The following is a 24424-nucleotide window of genomic DNA, read 5'->3' on the forward strand; positions in this document are numbered from 1 at the left end:
TTCCTTCCCCTCCCTGTCCTCCTCCTCCTCCCTCCCTCCCTCCGCGCCCCGGCCCGGCCCGGCCCGGCCGCCTTCTCCTCGCAGCTCTGCGGCCGGTAAGTGCCGGCGGGAGCGAGCCGGGGCCGGTCGGGGCCGTTCGGTGCGCGGAGGGAGGGAGGGAGGAGGAGGAGGACAGGGAGGGGAAGGAAGGGAAGGGGGGGCCGCGGCGCGGCGCGTCCCGCATGGGCCGCACTTGGCCCCGGCGCGGAGAGGCCGGCGGGGAGCGGGGGATGAGGAGGCGGCGGGCGCCCTCCGCCCGCTGCTCCCGCGCCTCCCGCTGCTCCCGCTGCTCCCGCTCTCCCGGCCGGGAGCCGCGGAGCCGCGCAGGCCGCGCCGGGGCGGCGGGGATGGGGCCAACGGGGCTGCCTGACAGACGGACAAAGAGCGGACGGACGGACGGACAGAGGCGTCCCCCCGGCCCCGTCCTCCCGGGCCGTATCCTCCCGCTGCCCGCCTCTCCATTGTTCCCGGTGTAAGATAGGTGAAGCGTGCCGACCTGCGAACAGTCATTTCGTTTGGTTTTATTTCTGCATAACCTTCTCAGAGTCTCCTCTCAGCTGCTCGGAGGAAGCTTTTGCAAGGCACCTCTTTTCCCCAGCGTCAGGAGCTGCTAACAAGTGCCAGGCTGGAAGTGGCTTGGGAGAGCAGGGGGGACCAGTAGGAGTTGAAGAGAAATTAGTTGGGCTTCAAACACTTTCACTCATCAACATCATTCCTCCCCCGATTCCTGCCAAACCTCAGCTGGGGTGAGTGCAGCAATGTCTGCATTAAGCTGGCTCATGGAAAGGGAAGACATTTATGTTGCAAACATAAATCATCACTCTGATCACTTTGTTTTTGTAAACTGTTTAGGGCAGCTGTGAGAGATTTTGCAGAATGATTAAAAAAAAGGTAGATCTGTGGAATCCAGTGATCACAACTTTAGTCTTGCTTTGGAAGTCTTCTTGGAGCATGACCTATCTCCGTCTGCATACACGTGACGTTCTGGTCCAAGAAGTTGTAGATGGGAGAGATGTCTTCGTCCTGATGAGCAGCATCTTTGCCACTGGCCAGGACAAATGACAGAAGACTGTGTTTTTTCTTTTGAATAGGATCTCAGTTGCTTTGTTTGTTCCTGTACTTGTTTACAAATGTCAGTAGTACTTTACAAGCTTGCTAGGAATGCATACCTGGGCCGACCCATCATGCTTCAACATTTTGGAGTGCCCATATCCAGTTTCATTGTTGTAAGTGATACAAAATTTGTAGCCATTCTCCATGAGTTTGGTGAATATGCCTTGTGAAGGGAAGAAGTAGAAAAACAGCACTACCCTGCATCAATTCTTGCAGGTGTTCTTATGCTGTTCTCAAAATCAGTCTGGTAAACCAATGGTCTGATTGAGACTTAAAATCTATCCTGCTGAGTGAAAAGTTTTCATACCTTCAGGCAATGTTAGTTTTTCAGTGTTCACTTCCAGTGTTTGGATTTGTGCATTGTCCAGTGACAGCTGTCATCTGCAGGAGTTTTGGCTGCACCGGAAGCTCTGGAGCATGTGAGGCCTGCTTCCCTGTGGATCTCGTGGGATCTGCAGGCTCTCGGTACAGGGTACAGACACATCCATAGGAGGCCAGCAAAGCCTGCTCTTGTTGCAGTAATTTAGGAAAACAAAATTCGTTTTCAATTGCAGTTTCCTGAAAACTGTTGTCACGGCCTTTCGTCATGAATATGCAACTGAATGTATGTGTGTGTTCAGTTTCCAAAAGTGTTGTCTGTGTAGTTTTTTCTGGATATCTGCATGCCCCTCTTCCCCAAATATACCTGTACTTAGTCAGTGAGCTCATATAAAGAAGAAAGCTAAACAAGATGAGGGTGATATCTTGCATTTGAGCTGCTGTGTGCATGTGTACTTCTGTCTTCGCTCCGCAGGCTGAGACCTGAGAGAACAGATGTGTATGTAATCTGTGCTTCTTTTATTGTCTGTCCTGTCCATGTGTGCTTCATGTCTACTGTATTGCAAACATATTTTGTTTATGGAAAAATCCCTAATATAATGGACTATGAAATGAAACTGTTAAGTGGGTAAGTAGCTACTTGAAGAACCACAATGATTAAAAAAAATTGGGAGAAAAATTATTCAGAATGTGAAAAGTTGTATTGCGGGCTAAATTGTTCACCTGAAGGAACATATACTTTGGGAATATTGTTATGTAGTTTTCAAAAGGTGGTTTTCCCTCTGAGTTCAGTGTGTACAAGTTTATTTGTATGAGGATTTAAAGTGCTGTGGAGTGTGCAGGTGTTCTAAAGACAGTTGGTATAAAACCATTGAGGTTGGAAGTCTGTACTTCCATCTGAGAATTTCTGTGTACCAGTAATGTTAGAGTTGAGCTGTGAGAATGCTAATAATATATTACTCTAGTGAAATATGGTGATGGTTCATCTTAAAGAGTTTAGCTCACTTCTAGATACATTCTTTGCACAGTAATGTAGATTTGCAAATAGTGGAGCTCAGGGTATCAGAGTATGGATTTAGGTTAAACATTTAAAAATGTACTAATGAGGAGGAAGTGGTTGTTGTATTCTAGTAGTCTGGGGAGGAACATGATGGATTTGGTTTTGTGTCTTCTGCAAGACATCTGTGATTTTTTTGTGACTGGAATCTCTGGTGTCTTCCTCTGGCGAGGATGGCTGTGTGGGCTCTTACAAATGGAGACCTGTGTGTATGGAGCAGCTTGATGGAGTGGGCCTTCATCTATCGAAACCCCTTTAAGTGTTTAGCATAATTTGGGATTAAGTTTGATTTAATTTTGGCTCTAATATAAAATACATTTTTCTCTGTGAAATAATGGAAGTTAAATAAGAAATAGTAACACTGGGCTAATGTCTTTCATAAATGAAGATACTGCTGTTACCCTAAATGTGGAATGAAGCATCCAGCTTTCTTGTCCAAACTTAACGTCTTGTTTATTAAATGAATGGCACAAGCATTGAAAAGTAAATACCAGTGGAAATATTTTTTTACTTTGAAGGCTCTTAAATGGATCTAACAGAGAAATAGATAGGTTTTATTTAAAATAAGTACTTCCTGTGCCTTTGCCTGGCATTTTAATGATAGCTGCCATTCAAAGCAGCATCCTTTATGATGAAATAGATTCAAGCGTTCAGCTTGCAGTCTGATCTGAATAACTGAGTGTTTAAAGACAAAAGTGGTTCCACAAAGACTCGGTGGATGAAACCAGGCATGGGTGTCTGCTTCTATCAGGTTGCAGGGCTTATGTGAAGGATCAGTACTGTGATTAAGTTCCACTTCAGTTTGTTTAGGGTTTTTTGAAAGAAATGCTTTTGGGAAAATTACATTCCTTGGAGTACTGAGATTCATGAATTTTTTTTTTTTTCTTTTTTCTGTTCTGTAAATTGGTATCTGCACAGAAACCCTTGTACTAGTATTGAGTTAAATGTACAAACTTACTGTTTTTTAACAGCTGAGGCATAGCTATTGACAGGACATGTCAGCAAACCACAGCCATTGGCTATAATATGTAATTATATGCCAAGCACAAATTTCTGTCTAACAAAGGAAAATCCATTCAGATTTTCATGAGATTTATTTTCATTTACACAAATGCTGTTAGTTCCTTTATTTCAGTACTTCCCAGTGAAGTTAAATACACAACCCCATCTGTTTAGCTCATTAGCTAGTACTCTATATACATTTTAAATATACAGTTTTTTAATCTACACAGAACAGAATGTTTTATACATCAGCAGTAATTCCATGAACTACACAAGTGATAAAATTTTAAACTATTTAACTTACAAATTATTGTACAAATTAAAATACAATAACATATGTGAGTATTCAAATATTATATGTGATTAAATTATCTTCCCCTGACTCCATATAGAGAAATTTTTTGTATATCATTCAGCATGTTGGATAAAATACCTGGAAAAAAAATCTATAATATGTTCTCACAAAACTTGATTGTAAGTGTGTCCTGAGGGGAAATTCGCTGTCTTTTAGAAAGACTGTGGAATCCACAACATGCAGAAGGGTTCAGATCTCCTGGTAACTTCTTTCACACTGTCAGAATGTTATTTTGGGAGATAATATAGAAACTGGTACTCCTTTTGCTCCAAAATAATTTTTAATGTACTCTTAGGATATTATCAGTGTGTTAATGTCTTCCAGGCTATGATATCAAGAGGTAGCAGTGTGAATACTGTAATGTAGTTAATGTATTACTAACTTATATTACTTTATGATTTCATTGCACTTTTGAAAACAGAAAGCCATAGCTCAGTAACAGCATGTGTATTGGCCTGATCCTGGAACTGATATACTCTACTGGCATATTAGTGTCACAGTATCTGCATCTTGTCATGGTATGTGCAGAAAATCTTAAGACAGTGCTGTCTAATTCTTCCCTTATGACTAGGATGACATTTTTATAAGCGCAGAATTAAACAGTCTGATGATAAAATGAAATCTGTGTGGGAAGAAGTTCCAACCTGCAAACAGCAGTAGGGTATAATTTATGAACAGCCTATCAAATATAAACTGTCTAGATCTCTTGCACTGGAAAAAACCCAAAAAATCCAAGATAAAAACCCAAACCAAAAATCCAGGTGCCTGTAAAATGTCCATAAAACAGTTTCTTGATATAACATGTGATATTACTCATGTGTAAAGCTGTTGTGATGTCTGTGTGAGCTCAGCTATGTGACTGATAAAGCCTGCTGCTCTAAAATTTTTTCAAATGGCAGCTACATCTACAAGGTTAAAAGATGCCCATTCATAAAAATTTGTACAACTGTCTTAAATGTTTCCGTAATAATTTCCCATAAAGTCTCTATTAACTTTTGCTACCTATGCACCCCACCATGGATATAAAAGACTTCATTAGAGAGGTTTACAATGCCAGTAATATCATGACCAGGTCGTGTTACCTTAGTGCAAGAGGTGAAGTGAGAAATACTGATGCTGTGCAGATGTGTCATAGTCATATGATCACTAGCAGTATTCAAGAAAAGGGAAAAACCAACTTTTTATATTCTCTGAATATTAACTGCCATGTGATTGCCCTGAAAATTTGTCGGATCTCTCTTTTTCTGTTGCTAGGATTGTATGCTGCTAAAAAGTGGGTGCATGTGGATGTGTATGCAAGACACTCGTAGCATGTATTTATGATGATGTCTAGCCTAAAGCTCTAGTCCTGGAGAATGAGAAATGTTCATCATAAAGTGAAGTTTATTTTGCCAAACAATAAGCTGTGTATTTTAGTGCCTGGAATGTCATTGGGAAGGGGCAAAGCAAGGAAGCAGCTTCTAAATACACTGGGTTTCTGTAGGCTTCCTTGGGTACTGAAAACTCTTTAGTAGTGCTTTCAACAAGTGATCTTTAGTATTGCACTGCAGCCATTCTTCAGTTTTGTAAAGGCAGGGAAGAGGGAGCAAAATGAGTATGTAAGCCAAGAAATAAATACATTTCACAGGATCCATGGATGATTTTTTTAGTCTGTAGGCATTATAACAGTCAGAATTTCCAGATTCAGTGGATGATTTCAGAGTGTCTCAAATAGGAGTACTCTGAAGCAAAGTATCATCTCCTGAGGCATGATTCTCCTCTGGTTTTGACCACATACGCACAGTGGTTTCTAACATAGGTCACTGTTACATATCAGTCTCTATCAAACAAAATACATGTGAAATGGATGACAATTGTCAGGCTTTTAAGTTGGGTCATTTATAGTACTGAGCAGTTCTTGATACAACAGTGGCTATATACATAAATTTAAGAAATGTTCTCTTTTGTGTCTGTAAAGGTTTTTTTAACAAAGAAGCTCTTCATGATAGATTGGTAAACTCAACCAACTCCCTTTTTGCTGGAGTAATCTTGCACTGCTTACTTTGAAGAAAATTTTCATTTTGACCACTGTCAATCAGCTGCAGAGGGAGGTGGTCAATCCTCAGGATACCAACATGTGATACAATTATTTTACCAAAGTCACTTGCAGATTTTCCAGACATGCCCATGAAATACTGTTTTTCAACTTATGTTGTGACCTAATAACTGGTTTTCTTGAAAGTAAAGTCTCGTGTGAAAGTGCCCTGTGTGAATATTTCTTTAACAATATCAAATAAAAATGAGTCTTTCATATGGGAGAGACTGCTGTCATCCCTCAAGGAGGAAAGCTTTATTAGGCCATGGTTCTCAGGAGCTTCCTCTGTCACTGGTGAACCTGACAGTTATATTTCGTGATGAATTTTTGTCTGAGTCAGCAAAAAGATGTCAAAGTTATGTGATTGTGTTATGAGGAGCAGGAAAGCTTGTATTGTTATGGGGTATAAGGAACTAGGGAAAAGCTACTTGGCTTTAATGTTATTTTTTTCCTGGTAGAGATTATGAAGTTGTCTTTTTAAATGACTTGTAGGGAAGAATTTTTATGTATTTGAAATGTATTTTTTTTGTGATCACCAATGATGAAATTAAGTTACTGAGAGAGGGATTAAAATAAGAGTTTATAGAAGAGGAGCACACAGAAGATGATCAGCCAGTTGTCACAGTATTTTGCTGGAAAATGTGGAGTAGGTGTCAATTTGTAGACAAAACCAGTGGGCTTGTTGTCTGAATCTGACAGTTAAAAGTAGATCATGCAAACCAGGCGTGTTCAGCTGGTGCCTGTTAGGAATCTGTACTCAGTGTTACATACGCTGTATTGGATCAAATGTAGTGCAGCTGTAAGTGTGAGTTTACTGTCACTTTTCAAGGAACAGCCATGTAAAAGGACAAACTGACAGAAAACCTAATCTCTCAATTCTTTGCATGATCTTGCGTTTCACTGTCTAGTGTGCCTTTGTGTCATCCCTGGCTTACATTCCTTGTAGGTCATAGGACAGGCAGGGGCCTTTCCGCAGTTGTGGTGGTGATCAGAGTGTGGCTGCATATGCAGAAAAAATGTAATCTGTTGTAGTTACATCTTACATGCCTAAAATTTGCTGTAATATTGGACAGCTCTTCATTTCCCACGTTTGGTTGGACACAAGTTCAGCAGAGAAGTCTTGGCTCTGGGGCTTCCATCTTGGGTACCTGGACAGATAGTGATAGGACAAGGGGTACTGAACTGAAACAGAGTAGATTTAGAGTAGATATTAGGAAGAAATTATTTTCTGTGGGGTTGGTGAGACACTGGAAGAGGTTGCCCAGAGAAGCTGTGGATGCCCTGTCCCTGTCAGTATTCAAGGCCAGGCTGGATGGGGCCCTGAGCAACCTGGTGTAGTGGAAGGTGTCCCTGCCCATGGCAGGGGGATTGGAACTAGGCGATCTTTGAGGTCCCTTCCAACCCAAACCATTCTAGGATTCTTTTACAAACTGTTGCCCTGTTACCTATGAGACACATCTTTGCATTGAGGGAGCCTGGGTGAGTGCAGCTGCATCAGCGTGTTCAGGGCTCCAGGAGCTGAGACTCTTAACAAGGTTGGATGAGGAAACAGATCTGGAAAGCAGTTCATAAAGGCAGAATGTGCTGAATTTTTCTTTCATCAGAATCCTGTCAGAATACTTTCTGACTTTACAGATTGGTCTCCTGCTTGCTTAGTAATAAAGGTTGTATTGAATGTATTTTACTAAGACTTGGCTTCATCATGAAGTTATTTGACTATGGGTTCTCAGAAATTTCAGACCTGTTTGGAATGGTAGCCCTGAATTATTGGTCTGTGAGTTAATGGCATCAAGAATCTTCAAGATTTTTGTTCCTAATAATTACAGGAGTTGTTATAAACATGTATCATATCTTTTGATCATTCTGAATTCCTGTTTTAGTGTATTCTAGGATTTAATTAATGAGAATTAGCTGCAGGGCACCAAAGTCATTGAGGTAGAATCCAATTTCCGCAACCTTTTTATTCAAGAGGGCACAATCTTGAGGAGTCTGAGTTTTATTTTTTGGATCATTTTCAGTGTTAGTTAATGGGCCAGGATATCTGTGTTATTATTGCTCTTATAAAATAGTTTCTAGACATCTCATGTTTTGGCTTGCCTCAATCTGAAAATGGGCTTAAGTGCCTGAAAATTGTTTGAGAAATTTAAAACTAATGAGGAAAGATCACCTTGGGGTATGTGGTAGAAGTCAGTGGGATTCCTTGTTCATACCATTTATGAAGTACCAAGGGAAAGAGTTACCTGGAAGTTCTTGCTGAGGTTGTGGATAGTCTTTTGAAGAGAATACACTGCAGAAGCACACTGGATTTAGTACCTGATTTGCCTTTTTTTTTCTTTTGAAGTGAGGATCATTCAGATTAAAAATGAATTAAAAAGGCTGATTTATAAGTCTGGAATTTTATGTAAGTGGGATAGGAGTAGTTCTTAGTTGATTTAATCTGACCACAAGTGTTGGTTAGCAGTATGGAGGTGGTGGATTTGTTGCAACAATGTGGAAAAAAAAAATCCTAACTGGAGATGAGTATACTCTTAAAAAAACCTTCTTTGTTGTCTTGGCAAATTGACATGGGCTATAACATGATTGTGTTCCAAGAGGGGTTTTGAGAAAGTGACCTGCTTGCTCACTTCCATGATTTTAGAGTTTATTTCTACTCTTTCCCCCTCTGGCTGATTTCATACTATCTTTAAATACTAACACATGTCAGTTTATGTGCTGACTCTTCTGTTTATTCTTGATGAAGGTGCTTGATACTGTTCTGATGCTGTTGTAACAGAGCGCTGTTTAGGCCACAGCAATCCCTGATTCCACTGATGAATATTGCTCCTTGGTGGTGCCCAGTTTGTAACTGCTCAAATATTTGAAGAACAGTGATAGATTTTCTGGTTCACTGTTGGTCAGTGCTCTCCCTAATGTGGCATCACAACATTCTCTGCTCCTTGTTTTTTATCATGCATTAAAGGAAAGAAAGGGCTACCACCAGGGTATACAGGTTGAGATGCTGCTTCTAGTGATACCTAAATCATTGTAATTGCACTGGTTTTATGTTCCTAGATAGCTGCCATCTCTGAAGGGTCCAAATGCTTTTTGGAAATGTCATGAGCATTTTGACAAGTAACTGCCACCTGTGATTTTTTTTTCTTATCTGATGAGATTATTATATGGGCTTATTTTTTCCATTGACTATGTTACATGTGTGTTGCCTTGTGTTTATGTTAGCAAATGTGAGATAGATATGTAATTTTTAGTTGCAGGCACATTAATCTTATGGAATAGGTAGGACCCTAAAAGGCCTTTATTTTTATATAGGTAGGGTTTGAAGAGTGGAGCAGTGAATAGAGATCTATGTCTTTGAGCTTTAGGAGGGGCTCTTTCAGGTCTCCTGGCCCAGATTTTTGGCCCCATCTTTTCAAGTGTGCCACTGAAGGTAACACTGTGGTATTTGAAAAACAGTACAGAAAGCACAGGATTTGCTTAGTCTGTCTGGAGTGAATCTTTTGCTAAAGAGGAATACCTATATATATATATATATATATATACGTATATGAATACATTCTGTCATGTTTCAGATTAACTGGATTATTTGAATTTCTGTTCCATGTCTAGATGAGGGGTATGTTTGAAACAGAGCTGAAATGAAATAAATATCCTTTAAAAATGAAGTTACGCTGTGGTATGACAATGCTTCCTCTGCAGAAGAGTGAGATGAGAAAATGTTCCTTGCAAGGTGGAAAGTTAATCTACATAGAGCCAACCATACATTCTACTTCGTACTTTGTAGAATTTGTTTTGAGATGTTACACAGAATGTGATCTTACTCTGAAGAAGTTTGCTGAAGTAAAGTTAGGGAAAAAATGCCTACTCTGTGCATGGTGACATGCTAAAGTTGAAATTGGAACTTAGGAGAATGGTTCCTGTATTCTAAAATACTTGCATTGCTTTCACAACCTGAGAGCCCATGTTGAAATAACGTTTCCAAGTGCTGAAATAAGATCTAGATATCACCTGTGCTCTGTAAGATCTGTATTGTTGTTATTCATGGCCTTCTCACCTATCGTTTAGAATAGTGTTATTTTTTTCCTGTGAGTTTTCCTTGTGCTGTCATGCATGTAAATGAGGAATGTCTTCCAGAATCTCTAAGATGGCTTTTGCAGCTAACTTCCAGGTTTTTTGAGCAAAATCTTCTTGGTTATGCTTTTGTTAGCTTATTGTCCAATGTTATTTAATCTATGTGGATGTATTAAGTAATTGTCTTGACTTTTTCTGTAATTACTCTTTTTCTTTAGTACATGTAGATGGCCTTTTAGAAAACGATGAAGCTGAAGATACTACAAGAAAAGCATGCTTTTGAAAGAGCAATTTTAGGTTTAAGTCAAGCATGCAAGCCTTAAAATTGCAGCATTGAGCTTTACCTATGCCACTTAATTTTACCATCCTCATTGTATTATTAATATATTGTACCTTAATGCTATACCGTAGTATTTCATGGTATGTGAACACACCCCAAAGCCCCAACCTTTTTGAATGTACATGAATAGAATAAGCAGCTGCTCTGTACTTTGCTTTCTTCTTGTTGCGTAACATGTGTTCTCTTACTGTGCTCTGCTTAATCCTGCTCTAAAGGCAGAATGAATATATTTCTTTGTGAAATTTCTGAAATGGTTATCAGTAGGCTTGTGAGGCCCTCATAGATAGTGTCTACTGCTTGCTTCACACCTAAATCCTAGGTGGATCACTGAACCTGATTCAGAGACAAGAAGTGGAAAGATGGGTGGGGGAATGATTTGCCAGGATAACAGACTTGCCCCAAAAGCAGTGGCAGAGCCAGAAAAAGAAGCCAAATCTCTCATAGTTCTGTTACTTCATGGTGGTAAACAGTGTTTCTCTTTTCAAAGTCTTACTGTTGTGCTTACCTTTTCTCGATGGCAATCCCACATTGGTGTGCCCCATTCCTCTAGCGATTCTGCACCAAAGCAGCTGCTCCATGTTAGTTGGAAACCTACTGGTTGGCTGGGCTTTCTGCTCAGTGGTTAGGTCCTGGGAGAGGCCAGACCCCTCTTGCCCACCTTCTCACAGCAGTTATCCCAGTCACTGGTGCAGGCTTACCTTTCCATCTGAGGTGTGCTGCCTTCTCCCCTCAGGGGCTGTGCTGGCCGCAGGAGCAAGAGCACCATAAACTGATTAGTTCACCCTTGTGACCTCTATTGAACATTGCTTGTTATTACAAGTATTTTACTATGCCTCAGGGAGAGGAAATGGATATTTCTTATTTTACAGCTGGAGAATTGGTGCCTGTGAGCAAGACGAAAATTTGTATTTGGTGTGGATGTCCATTGAGCTCTTTAAGAGCTTTTTTTAAAATTAAAATAACAGCATTGCATTCATCTTTGTATTTTTAAAGTATTGCTGTAAGTGATACAATTGCAGCCTTGAGTACTCAGCATTTTGGGTAAATCTGACCCAAATGTGTCAGAATAAGCAGCCAGAAAATGTGCCAAATATAATTATTGATCACTTATTTAAAAAAAAATTTGGTAGAAGGGGCTTGATCCTATTTTGCAAGGTAGTGTTCAACTGCCTAAATGGTCATGTCTTTCTTTTCATGTGCTCTGTGACTCATGCATGTTTTGGCACTTGTAACAAACAGAGCAAGAATATTATAATCTGTCTGACTAGTTTAATATATTTTTGTGGAGCACTCCATCCAGTGTGCTGTAGAAAACCACATATGTGTATATATATATATATGTGTGTGTGTATATATATATACACACACAAACACATGCACATATATTTATGTTATTTGTATTTAAAAAAAGTACAGTGCCAGTATTTGTGCTTGGGATTGCCCTGTCTCACTTGCAGGATTTTACACTCAGCCTTGTTGAACTTCATGAGGTTCACACAGGCCCGTCTCTCCAGCCTGTCAGGGTCCCTCTGGATGGCATCCCTTCTCTCCAGGGTGTCCACCACTTGGTGTCATTGGGAACTTGCTGAGGGTGCTCTCGATCCCACTGTCCATGTCCCTGACACGGATGTTAAACAGCACCAGTCCCAGTACCAACCCCTGAGGAATCCCACTTGTCACTGGTCTCCACTTGGACATTGAGCCAGTGGCCACAACTCTCTGAGTGAAACGTCCAGCCAATTCTTTTTCCACCAAGGACAAGGAACATATGCACACACATACACAGACCTTTGCTGTTTGGGCCAATCTGAGAGCAGCAGCAGGTTGTCATCTGTAAAACAGCACTAGCACAGTGCTTTTGATGAGTAGGGATGCATCACAGATACTTGCAGATGGTAAAGAAGTTGTGACGCCCAAGGAGTTTAAGGCCTTGTAAAAAAAATCACATTTTAAAAAATCTGAGCATCAGAGTAGGCACCAGTGATAGGCTGGACTCTCAGAGTTAGGAGGAGGGATTGCCCCTTTCAATGACCTTTAGCTGTTAGATGGCTCAGCTTTGTGATAGAACTGCACTGTTGTCAAAATCAAATCAAAAACCATTTGATACACTATCTGAAATACTTTTATAAAGTTTCAGCTTGAGGCGTGCATGAGATAGATGAAATTTCACAAGATTTTCACCAGTTGGACATAGGTCTGCTATTAGAAGATGCTGGGTAGCCTTAGTTATGTGTAGTGCTTATTTTCCTGGATATACATGTCATCAGAAGTCCCCAGGGTGAGCACTTTTGAGTTTCATGGTGCAAAGACAGAAATCCTGCATTGTTCTTCTGAGGTTAGCTACCCAGTGGTAGAAATTCCACAGATAAATTCTCAAAAATAACTATTTTCTAGTAGTTTATAACTTAGTGCTACAAAACCAGTGGCTTTTTTTTCCAGATAAAAAGTAGCATTGCCTGTGATTTTTGGACGATTTAAAGTATGTTTGTGACACTGGTGACACCCCTGTGGATTTTGATATGGAACTGTGGCTTTTTAAGTACCGTGTCACAAGCTTATCCATATGCACATTAGATATTAAATTATGGTTATGCTGGTGATGACAGAATGCAGATTTCAGGATAAGGAAGATGACAAAGATTTTCACGCATGGATAATTCTGTGCGCGATAAGGAGACTTTCTGTGAGTAATCCTGTTGATTGTAATAGGGCTATTCACAGCTCAGTATGAGTGTAAATCTTAGTGGGATCAGGCCCTGCACTGGCACGTGTTCAGCAACATGGAGCACTCAGAAATAACTGTGCAACAAGTCCTAAGAGTGTATCATATGTTACCTTTTAGAATGTGTTGATTTTATGATCTGTTAAACTTTTCATGATGATTTATATTTGATTGCTTTCTTTTTGCAAGTCAACACGTTCTAATTGATTCTTAAAAATACTTGCTGTTAATTTAAAAATTGTTCTTTTAGCTGAGTGTTATTTTTCTGAGTTGGGAGAAGAGAGAATTTTATTTAATGTTCTTTATTTAGAACCATTAAGTAGGGTATTATTCTTTACTTTAAAGGCTTCTGCGGTATGGTAAAAATTGAACCTTTGATATTGTGAAAGCTAACTCTGTTTCCTTTTATATTGGACTATATCCATATATTAATAGTGCAACTAAATATATTTTCTGATGTGATGAGAATAATCAGCATTTTTCATGGTTTGATAGGGATTTAAAATGGATAATAGGAACCTGTTAAGTTCTAATTTTTCTCTCTCTTTTGAAGGCGTTTGCACTGATGGTGGTTTCATTCATAGAAATGCTTAAACATTAGTAGTTTTAAATATGCTGTTAAGCCTTGTTGCTTTCTCTTTCTTCATTAGCATTAGGAATTGCAGAATTATAGGTGACTTTTATACTTCGTTTTAGGACGAAAGCACTTGAGAATGTAGATAGCCATTTTTCCTGTGTTCTGAATTTGGCATAGCCGTTGGGTTTGTCTGGGTGGCAGCTCTGAGGTGTTCATCTGTGTGTATGCATTGCCTTTGTGGAGCAGTTTCACAATGCACTTTAATCTGATCTAACCACTGACCACTCCTGGAAAAAACAGTCCTGTTCCCTGCTCCTGCTTCCTCACTGCCCATCTTCTTCCGTATCCTCCGCCTGCTCCATCCCACTGATCCAAACGAAACCTCATGGGTTTTCTGTGGGAATGTTTTTGTCCAGCTCCCTTCTCAGTTGCAGAATGCTGTGATCAACCCAGAGGAGGCCCGAGGGGGGAGAGGTGCAGGGCACTCCCTTTGGGCAGGTACCCCCTGTACTGGATTGTTTCTTGTGGTATCACTGAGAGTTGGGTAAATAACAAAACACACCAAATGTCTTACTGGAATGGTCTATCAGCTGTAGTTGATTTTGTAGAAGTTTGGCTAATTAGAATAGTTGTACTACTCATGCCAGTAAACTGTTCTGATCATAAAGTGATTGGCTTTTTAATTGAGAATAAATTCTTCCAAAGTGAATTTCACTAAATAGGGATGGAAAGAAATTCTGTAATAGAACAAGAATGTTAATTTAGGGAGTTTTATAGATTTATATGTACTATATTAATATATGTTTACAATTTAGCACAAATAATTGTGGCATAACCATGGAGATGAGCCCTAAGAATTTGCGGGGTCTCCCCAGATTGCCTTTTGAAAAGTTTCTTGTATGTGCATTTTGCAGTAATAACCTTTATAGGTTTTGTGGTTTGGGCTCTGCATGCACTCATTCTTCCAAAGGCTCTTGAAGCAAGGATGTGGAAGGAATGTGCTCAGGTACATGTTCTATAGCTTCAGGTATTTGCTCATTAGGAATTTTGCCTTGTCTTACTGTAATGAAAACACACTTCCCAAAATGTGGAGTTAAAATAATGTCATCAGGATACTTCAGTGTAAGGTTACCCTGAAACCATTTAATACCTTGGGCTGAGCACAGTGTCGGCTTTTGTGAGGGGAATCTTGGAGGTCGTTTTCGTCAGAACAGTATCAGGTTGCTAAAGGCAAGTTAGAATTGCTGTTGTGCATCCTGGCTCTTGTGTTTGGGTTGTTGTATCTTAGAAAACGTGGTCAAAGAGAACTTGTTGCTATACTGAAGGCCATATTTCTGTTTCAAGTCTTTGCAAGTCTCTCTAGCCTTTGCTAGAGAAGGAGCTAAGGTTTAAGCCAGAAGAATAGTTACATTTTAACAACTTTCTTTTCCCGTTTCCCTCAGCCTTCTTTTATTCCTTTTTGCCTTGCAAAAGTAGGGAGAAGGTCACATAGGGGAGAGGGTGGAGTGGGATATGGATACAGAAAGTAGAAAATCCTGCTTTTTAACATTTAAAAGGAGCAGTAGAAGTTCTAAAACAAGAAAGACATTTGCAGGACAATGTTTACAAATACAAAAACTCCATCTTACTTTCAAAAAAAAAAAGCAAAAACATTAAACTAGTTCTGTTCTACAAATAGCTAAACTGCAGATGATTTTCATCTTTTGTCTCTGCTGTTAATCCTGAAATGTATTTTCTTTTCTCATATGTCATAAATAATCTTTTAAATCCTACAGAATTCGTGTTTCTCCACATATGGGTTTTATTTTTAAAGTGAACCCAATTTGTATTTCTGAGTATTTGCTCATTAAATTAAATAATACCTTACTGCTTGCTTAAGGAAAGAGGGGAGAAGACAGAATAGCCCTTACATCAGTCAAAGTGGAGAACAAGAGCTGGACCATGTGTTGTACTCCAGTGGCTTACAAGTTTTGCTGCTTTCCTTCAGGGCCTCTCTTCAGATCTACTGTGTAGCAGCCACCATCCCAGCAGACTTTCTGAATCAGTTAATGTTTTCTCTTGATGGTATTTTTATTTTTGATTCTAAATTGAAATGTTGTCATGCTTTTCATGCAGTATGTTTTTATTTAAGTGGTTGTTTCTTTAATTAGGAATATTGTCTTTACTGCTCAGCTCCCCAAATGAGTGCACGAGTCTTTGGAAAAGCTGATGTCAGGGTTCCTGAAATGAATAGTTCTGAAGTACAGCCGGAGGCTTTGGCAAAGCAGCGGTTTCTGAATGAGGCGATGTGGTTCACGATGGGGATGTGCTGCAGGCAGCTGTGGAGCACCCTGTGAAAAGAGAAGGTGCTGGGAGGGTCCTGTGAGTCCTTTTCCAGGCAGTCCTTCCCCTTCCTCTCTCTTCCCCTGGGGAGCTCTGCCTCTAGATGTCTCTTGAGAGATGCTTTGCCTACAGTAAAGGCCTGTAGAATCTCTACCAAGCAAAGTGGATTCTTTAAAGGTTTCATTGACAGCTCTTTTTCTGTCAGTTTATAGAGGAACTGTATACTCTAAGAAAAATCGTGAGATTACTTGGTGAAGCTTAATAGAAGTTTTGAAATTCCATGGAAAACATCTCTGCAATAGGGATAACAATGTCTTATGCCAAGAAATTTGCTTGTGTATATGTGGTTTGTATTTTTATAGCTTCTCTAGCGATAATCTCTAAGTAAGTTGATCTTTATTTCTCAAATGCATCTTGCACTTAAAAATGTATTTAATCTTTTCAGGCTTCGTAAAGTGGTCTTGTTTGAATGCTTTAAACTTACATTTCTTTATCACACTGTCATTCTTCCAAGAACACTTCTCATCTTCAATTTGAATGATAGGATTCCTTTTGTGTGAGCTGAAAGGTGTCACTTGACAAATTACATGTGTTTTAGTGAATTACTTGCATTTGGGATGCTTCTTGCTTGGATTAATAGCCTGTTTTTGTTTGTGGTTCTTTGTTTTAAAACATTACCTCTTTGTTTTGAAACATCACCTGTGAGTCATGTAACTTAGGTTGTGTTTCGTCACTTCTCGTATGCAGCCTAACACGAGTTCTCGCTATTTTTCTATGAAAAGCCAGATGTTTGAAAGCCTCATTTAATAAGTAGTGCACTCGCTGCACCATTTCTGATATGACTCAAGATCATGGCTGGAAGACAACTTAAGGACTTTCAGTTGCGTGATTCTGCTAAACCTGCTAGTCAAGGTGAGAAAGAAACTGTTTCCATATCCTTGGCAACGGGAGTCAGCAAGACCAATGATTACCAGTCCACAGCTGGCTTGTCCTCTGGGAAGTTGCTGTATCTTGCCAGCTGTCCAAAGGTTTGGCATGTCAGGAGTCTTCCTGCCTCTGTTGGTGAGAGTAGCAGGATCTTCTGTGCGGTGAAACACTCAGCTTCTTAGCCTGCCTAACTTCCTGCCAGGAAGTAGCTTTAAACCCAGGATTTCCACAATTCCTTCCTAATTTCAGAGTGTTGTGGCAGTATCATCCTCCATGTGGAACAGCCTTCTGTGCTGTTCTCGCCAGTGGCCTGAGCAGACCGATTAGGGCCACCATGTTCTCACATTTGATGCTGTTAGTTCTCCCTTGAATATGTTTCAGCATCTTGAGTTCTTGTATTCTCATACCTGTCCACGTCATCCCTTTGGAGAATCTGCAGTGACCTGATGCTGTTGTATTTCTGTAGTGTGGAACACAAGCACAGTGAATCACAATCTGTGTCAGATGTACCCTGAGGACCGACTTCAGATAAAGGCTGAAATGAGTAGATCTATATGTTTTACTTTCCTTGAAGTTTATCTTTCAAGCTAGATGTTAAGAATGCTCTACTGAAAGAACCAGTCTCAGCCTTAGGTCTTTTGCACCATCTCTTACCAAATGATGGCTTCATGGGAGGCAGATTCTTAAGGATTTCAATTCCGTCTCACCTTTCTTACTTGGCACAGGATATTCCAAACCAAAAAGATGATAAATTGATCCTAATTTTCTTCTTTTAGGATGTTGTTGCAATATCTCTGGGAGATCTGCATCGGTGGGAAAAATACAGCCTTAGTGCCAGGTTTTGTTTGTTTGTGTTATTGCTGAGGAACTATCAGTATGGTTTCCCAGTTACATCTGAAAAATACTTCATGGATTATATAATGTCTGCAAGTGGCTGTGTGGCATACCAGACCTGCATTTTCCCTTGAAGACATCTCATTCTCTTACTCTAAACTGGATTAATTTGAGAGTCGACTTGTCACACAGCACTGCCTGAGCTAACTCAAGGCGTTAAGAAATTGTTGTCTGTATTTGAAGGCAGATATTGTGAAAATCAAAAGCATGATTTCAAACTTCCTTATGTTAAGATTGCAGGAGAACAAAAAAGGACAAATCGCAAGCATAAATGCGCTGAACAGAATTTTTCCATGTTTTTCTCCTGTCATAGATGGTTTTGCTCCTTAAAATGGGCTTTTTATGTAGAAAGGAAGAATGTTAAAAAAATTGATGACACCGTCATATATAAAGACATTTAGCTGGGTGACTGTCCTCCTGATTTCCAGCAGAACAAGGCTTACTAAAAATAATAAAAAAAGTATTTAACTGAAAAGCTTCTTCCTTTGGTGTGCCTCTTTAAGTATTTGAACTGACAGAGGTCAGACCATCCTGGCTGTCAGCCTTTCTATGATGTATTCAGAAGTTTCGAACCTCTCACGGTAGAGAATAGGGACAAATGTTCTTTCACTTTAGAGTTGTAAGACATGAGTTGCCATTAGGAGGTGTTAATGGACTTTTTACTTTATTTGTTGAGGTGTGTGATGAGGGGGTTTTTTTTGTTTGTTTGTTTTTTAAGAAATTGAGTTAATTTTACTTTTGGAATCATAAGAACCAATAGTAATATTTGAAATAAAGTACAGTGTAGGAGAACCTCATGAGATTATTCAGCTCTTTCAGCTCTTTCAGCTCTTTTCAGCTCTTTCAGCTCTTCCATACCTATCAAGTACTCTAGGATCTCACCTAAAGAGAAAGCAGTATTTGTTTTGTAAACTTGGTGTAGCTTGGTATAAAGAAAGCTTCACAAATGTTTACGATACGTTGAGAATTTTCAAAATATTTTCCTGGTGAAGAAAATTATTTAGGAAGTAATCAAATAGATCAAACTGAAAATGCAAATTTAGACATTTGATGTGCGTTTGTTTGATGGAATGTTTTTGCATGTTGGCAGGCTGTTAGACTGGCAGGGGGCTGCTGTGGTGCAGTTCTGCAGTGACAGCTCTGCTGATTTTAGGCAGAGACCTGATTTCTGTGGACCTGACCTGTAGAGAGGCCTGATTTCTTTGGTTATGAATTGTCATTGCAAGCTACAGGGAAAGCAGCATAGCCTCTGACTTTAGACTTGAATGGAGATGGATCCTTTCTCCATGCTGCGCTCTCAGGGGGATGGAATTTGCAGCTGATGTCTGGCTGTGCCCACATCACACCTGTATCCTAACTCTGAATGCGTCAAAGTTGAAGGTGCTGCTGCTGTCACGATGCTGCCCAAGGTCTTGTCTGGAGCTTTGGTTGGGCCTGCTGTGTGTTGTCCAGCTCCACTGTGCCTCTGCTCCCACCCCTGTGTCTGCTGTGGCCTGTGTGTGCATTGCCTCTGCTCTCTGGCTGTGGGAACACAGAGGGACAGAGGAAGGATGTCTGTCTGTCTGTCTGTCTGTTGGTGTGTCTGTCTGAAGGAGCACTGAGGAATGGGTAGGGGTTATGGGCCTGCGGAATAGGGTGAAGGAGACTGGCTGCTCTGACTGGACATCCAGTGTGCCAAGGAGAAGAAGAGTCCTAGAACTATCTTGCATATATAATAATGAGTAGAATGAGAAGATGCTGCCACTTCCAGCTTCACAAAAGCCTGCTGCTCTGTGTTAAAAACCAATTAATAATGTCATGACACTTGCTGGAATATTGTGAATTGTGTTGCTTTTCATGATTGGAATTTATATTTCTTCACCACTGCTCTTACTTAGTGGGTGTGAAAGTGAATGTCTTTTATGAACAGTTCTGACCTCTCTATAGTCTTTATTTGATGTATACCTTTAGTTGCTATAAAGTTGCATTTTCATAGAATCGCAGACTAGTTTGAGTTGGAAGGGACTTTTAAAGGCCATCCAGTCCCACCCTCTGCAATGAGCAGGGACATCTTCACTTAGGTCAGGTTGTTCAGCCCTATCCAACCTGACCTTGAGTGTTTTTCTGGATGGGGCATCCACCACCTCTCTGGGAATCTTGTACCAGTGTTTCAGCACCCTTATTGTAACAATATTCTTCCTTATATCTGGTCTAAATTGACCATCTCTCTGTTAAAAACCATTATCTGTTGTCCTGTTGCAACAGGCCCTGCTAAAAAGTTTTTCCCCATCTTAAAAGCCCCCTTTTAAGTAATGAAAGGCTGCAATAAGGTCCCTCCAGAGTCTTCTTTCTCTCATGCGGTTGGCATAGCAGAGATGCTCCAAGCCTTTGATAATTTTCGTTACCTCCCCTGGACTTGCTCCAGCATATCCACATCCTTCTTATGTTGTGACCCCAGAGCTGGATGTAACACTGCAGGTGGGGTCATAAGAGAGTGGAGTGGAGGGGCAGAATCACCTCCCTCAACTGCTGCTTTGGATACAGCCCAGTTTTCTCTCACTTGTGGATATTAAAATGTTCCAGGAGCTACAGTATGGCCTGGGGTAGCAGCAGTGAAAGGGCACTGAAAGGACAAGGATGTAGGGAGAACAGGACCAATATGAAAGAGGCGTTTGTAAAAGATAATCAAAATGGAAAAATGGAAAAAGAGAATGGGGTAAAGAGGGCATACAGGAAAAAAAATGAAAAGTTTTCTAAGGAATGAGAAGGAAGAATTAGCCATCATTTAATTACCAGAATTTTGCCAGTAGTCAGAAGCAGTTTGATTTGAAACCTTTTATTTGAAAGTGTTCAATTGTGTACACATGGATGTGTGTGAAAGGAGAACCTTTTCATGTTCCTCCAAGATATCCAACTTTTGGTTCTTATTCAGTATCAATTTTAGGTCTGCATGTGTGTTTGTTTGAGTACACTGATTTGAGTTCTTATAAAATGTTTTTAAGTAAAAAAATTTAAGCAAGTGCACCAATTGTAGATGTTTACTATTAAAACTTTCTTTGTAGGTAATTGCACTTAAGAATGAACATTGAAGACAAGCTGGGAGGATTATTTCTTAAATGTGGTGGCATAGACCAGATGCAGTCATCCAGGGCTATGGTAGGGATGGGTGCAGTATCTGACCAGTCTGGAGTATCGAGAGAACGGCAAGAGGCAGTGCTTCAAGATCGGACTATGCCGCACCAAGAAATTCTTGCAACAGATGAAGTGTTACAGGAAAGTGAACTTCGACAGCAAGAGATGATTTCACATGATGAACTCATGGTCCATGAGGAGACGGTAAAAAATGATGATGAAATGGATGCGCAAGATAGACTTCCTCAAGGGCTGCAGTATGCTGTTAATGTCCCTGTAAGCAATTTCTTTGTGAAATATTGGAGAGATTACTGGGAAGCTTGATCTGGTAGTCTAATCCTACTCTGGCAAGAATCTATTAATTGCTTGTTTGGATTTTGATTATCAAAATATTTATGTCATTTGCCTCTGGCTGTGGATAAATTTTGCCAATTAAGTATAATCTTTAAGTAGCTGTTTTATAAATATTTTATAAGCAGGCTGTTACCATAGAACTAAAGCGTTAAAATGTGCTCCTTTAAGTATATTTAATGTTCAAGGGTAACTACAAACTGGAATAAATAGTGTTATTAGAAGGTGCATACTGTTTATGCTGTTGATAGTACTGTTTAGTTGCTTTTGCTATAGGAAGCATCTGGTATGTTTTAAGGTATGTGGACGCTTAGCAATTGCATTCACACTGCAGGTTGGACTGTGACACTTCATACATGACCATAAATATGCCCCTCCACGATATCTCATAGAAGGCATACCTTGGCTTTCCTAGAGCATAGAGATGACTTCCTTTTGAAAACAGAGCATCTGTCTGTAATACAGCACATCATCACTGTTACCCTTCAAACATAAAGGACAATTACCAGGACTATAAAAGTAGATAGCCTTACACACGAAGAATAATCTTCAGAAACACAGCACTGTTAAAACACTACTCTGTTAGCTGTAGATCAGGTGGCTCAGGTGTTAGAAAAATGTAAGAGTATCATGGTCTTTATTAAAGTTCACATTAGATCGAGATTTTTAAAATTTTTTTTTCAAAAACTTCATTAGAAGTGGTCTTTTTTTTTTTTTTTCTTAAAAAATACTTCTGTCTTAAATATATAATAAACTATTCCGTTAAATCTTGCCTTGACAACAGCACGGACTAAAGTAAGATAGGTATGAAAAACTGGATGGTTTTACAGATGGAAGTGATTTTAACATATGAACTGATCTCAAAATCACTACAGGTCAGGAAAAAAGACCTTGGGAGATGAATGAAAGGATACATCAAAATGTTACTGAGGAAATTAACTGTGCCCTTTTTATTTAAGATACATATTAATTCTTTCACTTAAATTTCTGAAAGAGTGAAGCCAGAAGATAATTCCCTTAGGAAAAGGTTTTCTGTTTCAGCAGTTTGTCATCTTCTAAAATTGAAAAATTGCTTTTCTGTAGTGAGAACCTTACCTGAAACTGGCACTTGGTATCTTAACAGATCAGTGTAAAGCAAGAAATTACCTTTACTGATGCATCTGAACAACAGAAACGAGACAAAAAACAAATACGAGAGCCAGTAGATTTGCAGAAAAAGAAGAAAAGAAAACAGCGTTCACCAGCAAAAGTAAGACATTGATTTGGCAAAACCAAGATTAAAAGGACCTGAAGATTTGGTTGACTATGACTAATTTCATTAGCATTTGAACTAGTTAGGCTGGAAATTGTTTGTTTGCTCAGTAAAGATGCAGTTCTGAAGTTCACCAGAGACCCAAAACAAAACTGATATAACAGTGTTTTTCTTTGAACTCTTTTTAGCAACATGAACTCTTGACATATTTTAACATCTGTCTCTCCAGGCAGTTCTCTCTCCAAATATTTTTTTTTTAAATTATGAGTCAGTAGCTTTGTAGACCATTTATAAATCATTACTCTGTATCTATCTAATAATAGTTGTGCTTTTCTGTGAGCCTGACACTTTTATATGCTTCATGCATAATAGTGAAAAGTTTTAAAAAAGAAATCTAAAATGGTAGTTTTGAAAATTCTAAAAAGTTTACTAATATATATAAAATAATTTACTGCTAGGGAAAATTCCTGTGGTCATAATCATCTTCATATATGTATTTATTTATATCAAAAGATTCTTACCCTAGCTGCTGGTTTGTTACTTAAAAATTTGTTTTGTAGATCCATTCATGAGGAGTATGTATCCCTGTATGTCTGAAAACAATTTTCTTCTGTTGAGAAGCACTTCAGATAAAACCAGAATCATTTCACCTCATGAGGTAGCAGTGTTATATCTTCTAGTAATTCCCCAAGTCAGTATTAATCTTCAGACTTAAAATAGAACATATGCAGGCTGCTCTGATAGAAATAAATCAGTTATATGTTATCACACAGCAGCATTAAAATAAACCTACTCAGAAATCAACCCAGACTGTACATCAAAGGAAAACTCGCCACAATACAAAGAAAATCTCCCAAACCTCCTTTTTGTTGCCCTGGGAGCAGGACCCTCCAGTCCTCCTTAAAGCACTGTCAAATAGGGTTGCACCTGTAGTATTCTTGGAAAGCTGAGAAATTGCTTCAAATTGGGTGTGGAAGCAAGTTCCAAATGCTGTGCATTTTTTTCTCACTTCTCCCTTTGAGAGAAAAAGGAGGTCTAGGTTGAGTACATCCAGAGATCACTTCCATGGAAACATGGCAAGGTAGAAGAGGCGTGTGCCCCTCTTTCTACAGACGTGTACTTGCATGCTTCCTTTTTATCTCCCAATCTGCCAGGGTTAGTCTTTTGAGATGACAAAAGATTGAAAAATGATCAGGAGAATTGTTAAACAGGTTCTTTTTCAGTCTCTCTTCCCCTGTTTCAGACCTGTCAGAGTAGAAAGGCAGAGTAGAAAAAGCTGAAGGACTGACCTAGGTGAGAGCCTACTGCAGTTTCAGTATTTCCAGAGTAATGGGGTTGATTTTCCATCCAAACAGCAGCTGGAACTCTGACAAAGGGAAGTCAGTTAACATTCTGAAACGTTATAAATTCTATTTTCTATCAATGCAGTAATCAGATAATGAAGAAGTCATTAGGTATGGTGACTCCTGTCTCCTTTTCCCTCTTCCCCGCACACACACACGTGCACACGCGGACACACACGCACGCTCACACACACACACGCACAAGCTTCTTTGTTGCTTTTAGTAGGGAAGCTGCTCTGACAAAGTTAACTCTCATCATTTAAGAGGTGGTACAAGGAGTAGGTTAAGTAGAAGAGCCCAGGTTTAGGATAACCATGAAATTAAGTGTATTTTCTGCACAGTTATTTTAAAATTTCAATATAATATATGAAAAACATTTCATAACATGTATTTAAATTTATTTTAAAGACGCAGTTGGCTTCATCAGCTGGGTAATGTTACAGAGCAGAGTCTTTATAATTGTCTCTATCTGTGACTGGAGCTGTAACACACCAATCTTACAAACGTATGAATGTGCTTGTCCTTCAGAGTGAATGCACAAGAATTTGTTAGTCTGAGACTT

General features: G+C 39.6%; 1 protein-coding gene across 4 annotated transcripts in view; it reads left to right on the forward strand.

Annotated features, from left to right (window-relative positions):
* The first annotated feature begins 31 nt into the window (after nucleotides 1-31).
* The window catches only part of ZNF148 (zinc finger protein 148), a 41899-nt gene continuing 17506 nt past the window's right edge, over nucleotides 32-24424 (forward strand). For 2 of the 4 annotated variants that reach the window (XM_042040649.1, XM_042040651.1), the window contains exons 1-3: nucleotides 32-95; nucleotides 20847-21192; nucleotides 22391-22516. In XM_042040649.1, coding sequence (XP_041896583.1) covers nucleotides 20863-21192; nucleotides 22391-22516 — 456 coding nt within the window. In that variant the 5' untranslated portion in view covers nucleotides 32-95; nucleotides 20847-20862. Of the gene's footprint in view, nucleotides 96-469; nucleotides 786-20846; nucleotides 21193-22390; nucleotides 22517-24424 lie in introns of those variants that run through there. The other 2 variants (XM_042040650.1, XM_042040652.1) reach the window with 2 other exon arrangements.

This window comes from Corvus kubaryi, unplaced genomic scaffold (assembly GCF_017639235.1).
Source record: "Corvus kubaryi isolate FWS band 111438036 unplaced genomic scaffold, C.kubaryi_AGA036_p1.0 37396, whole genome shotgun sequence".
In the NCBI taxonomy this organism is placed as follows: domain Eukaryota; kingdom Metazoa; phylum Chordata; class Aves; order Passeriformes; family Corvidae; genus Corvus; species Corvus kubaryi.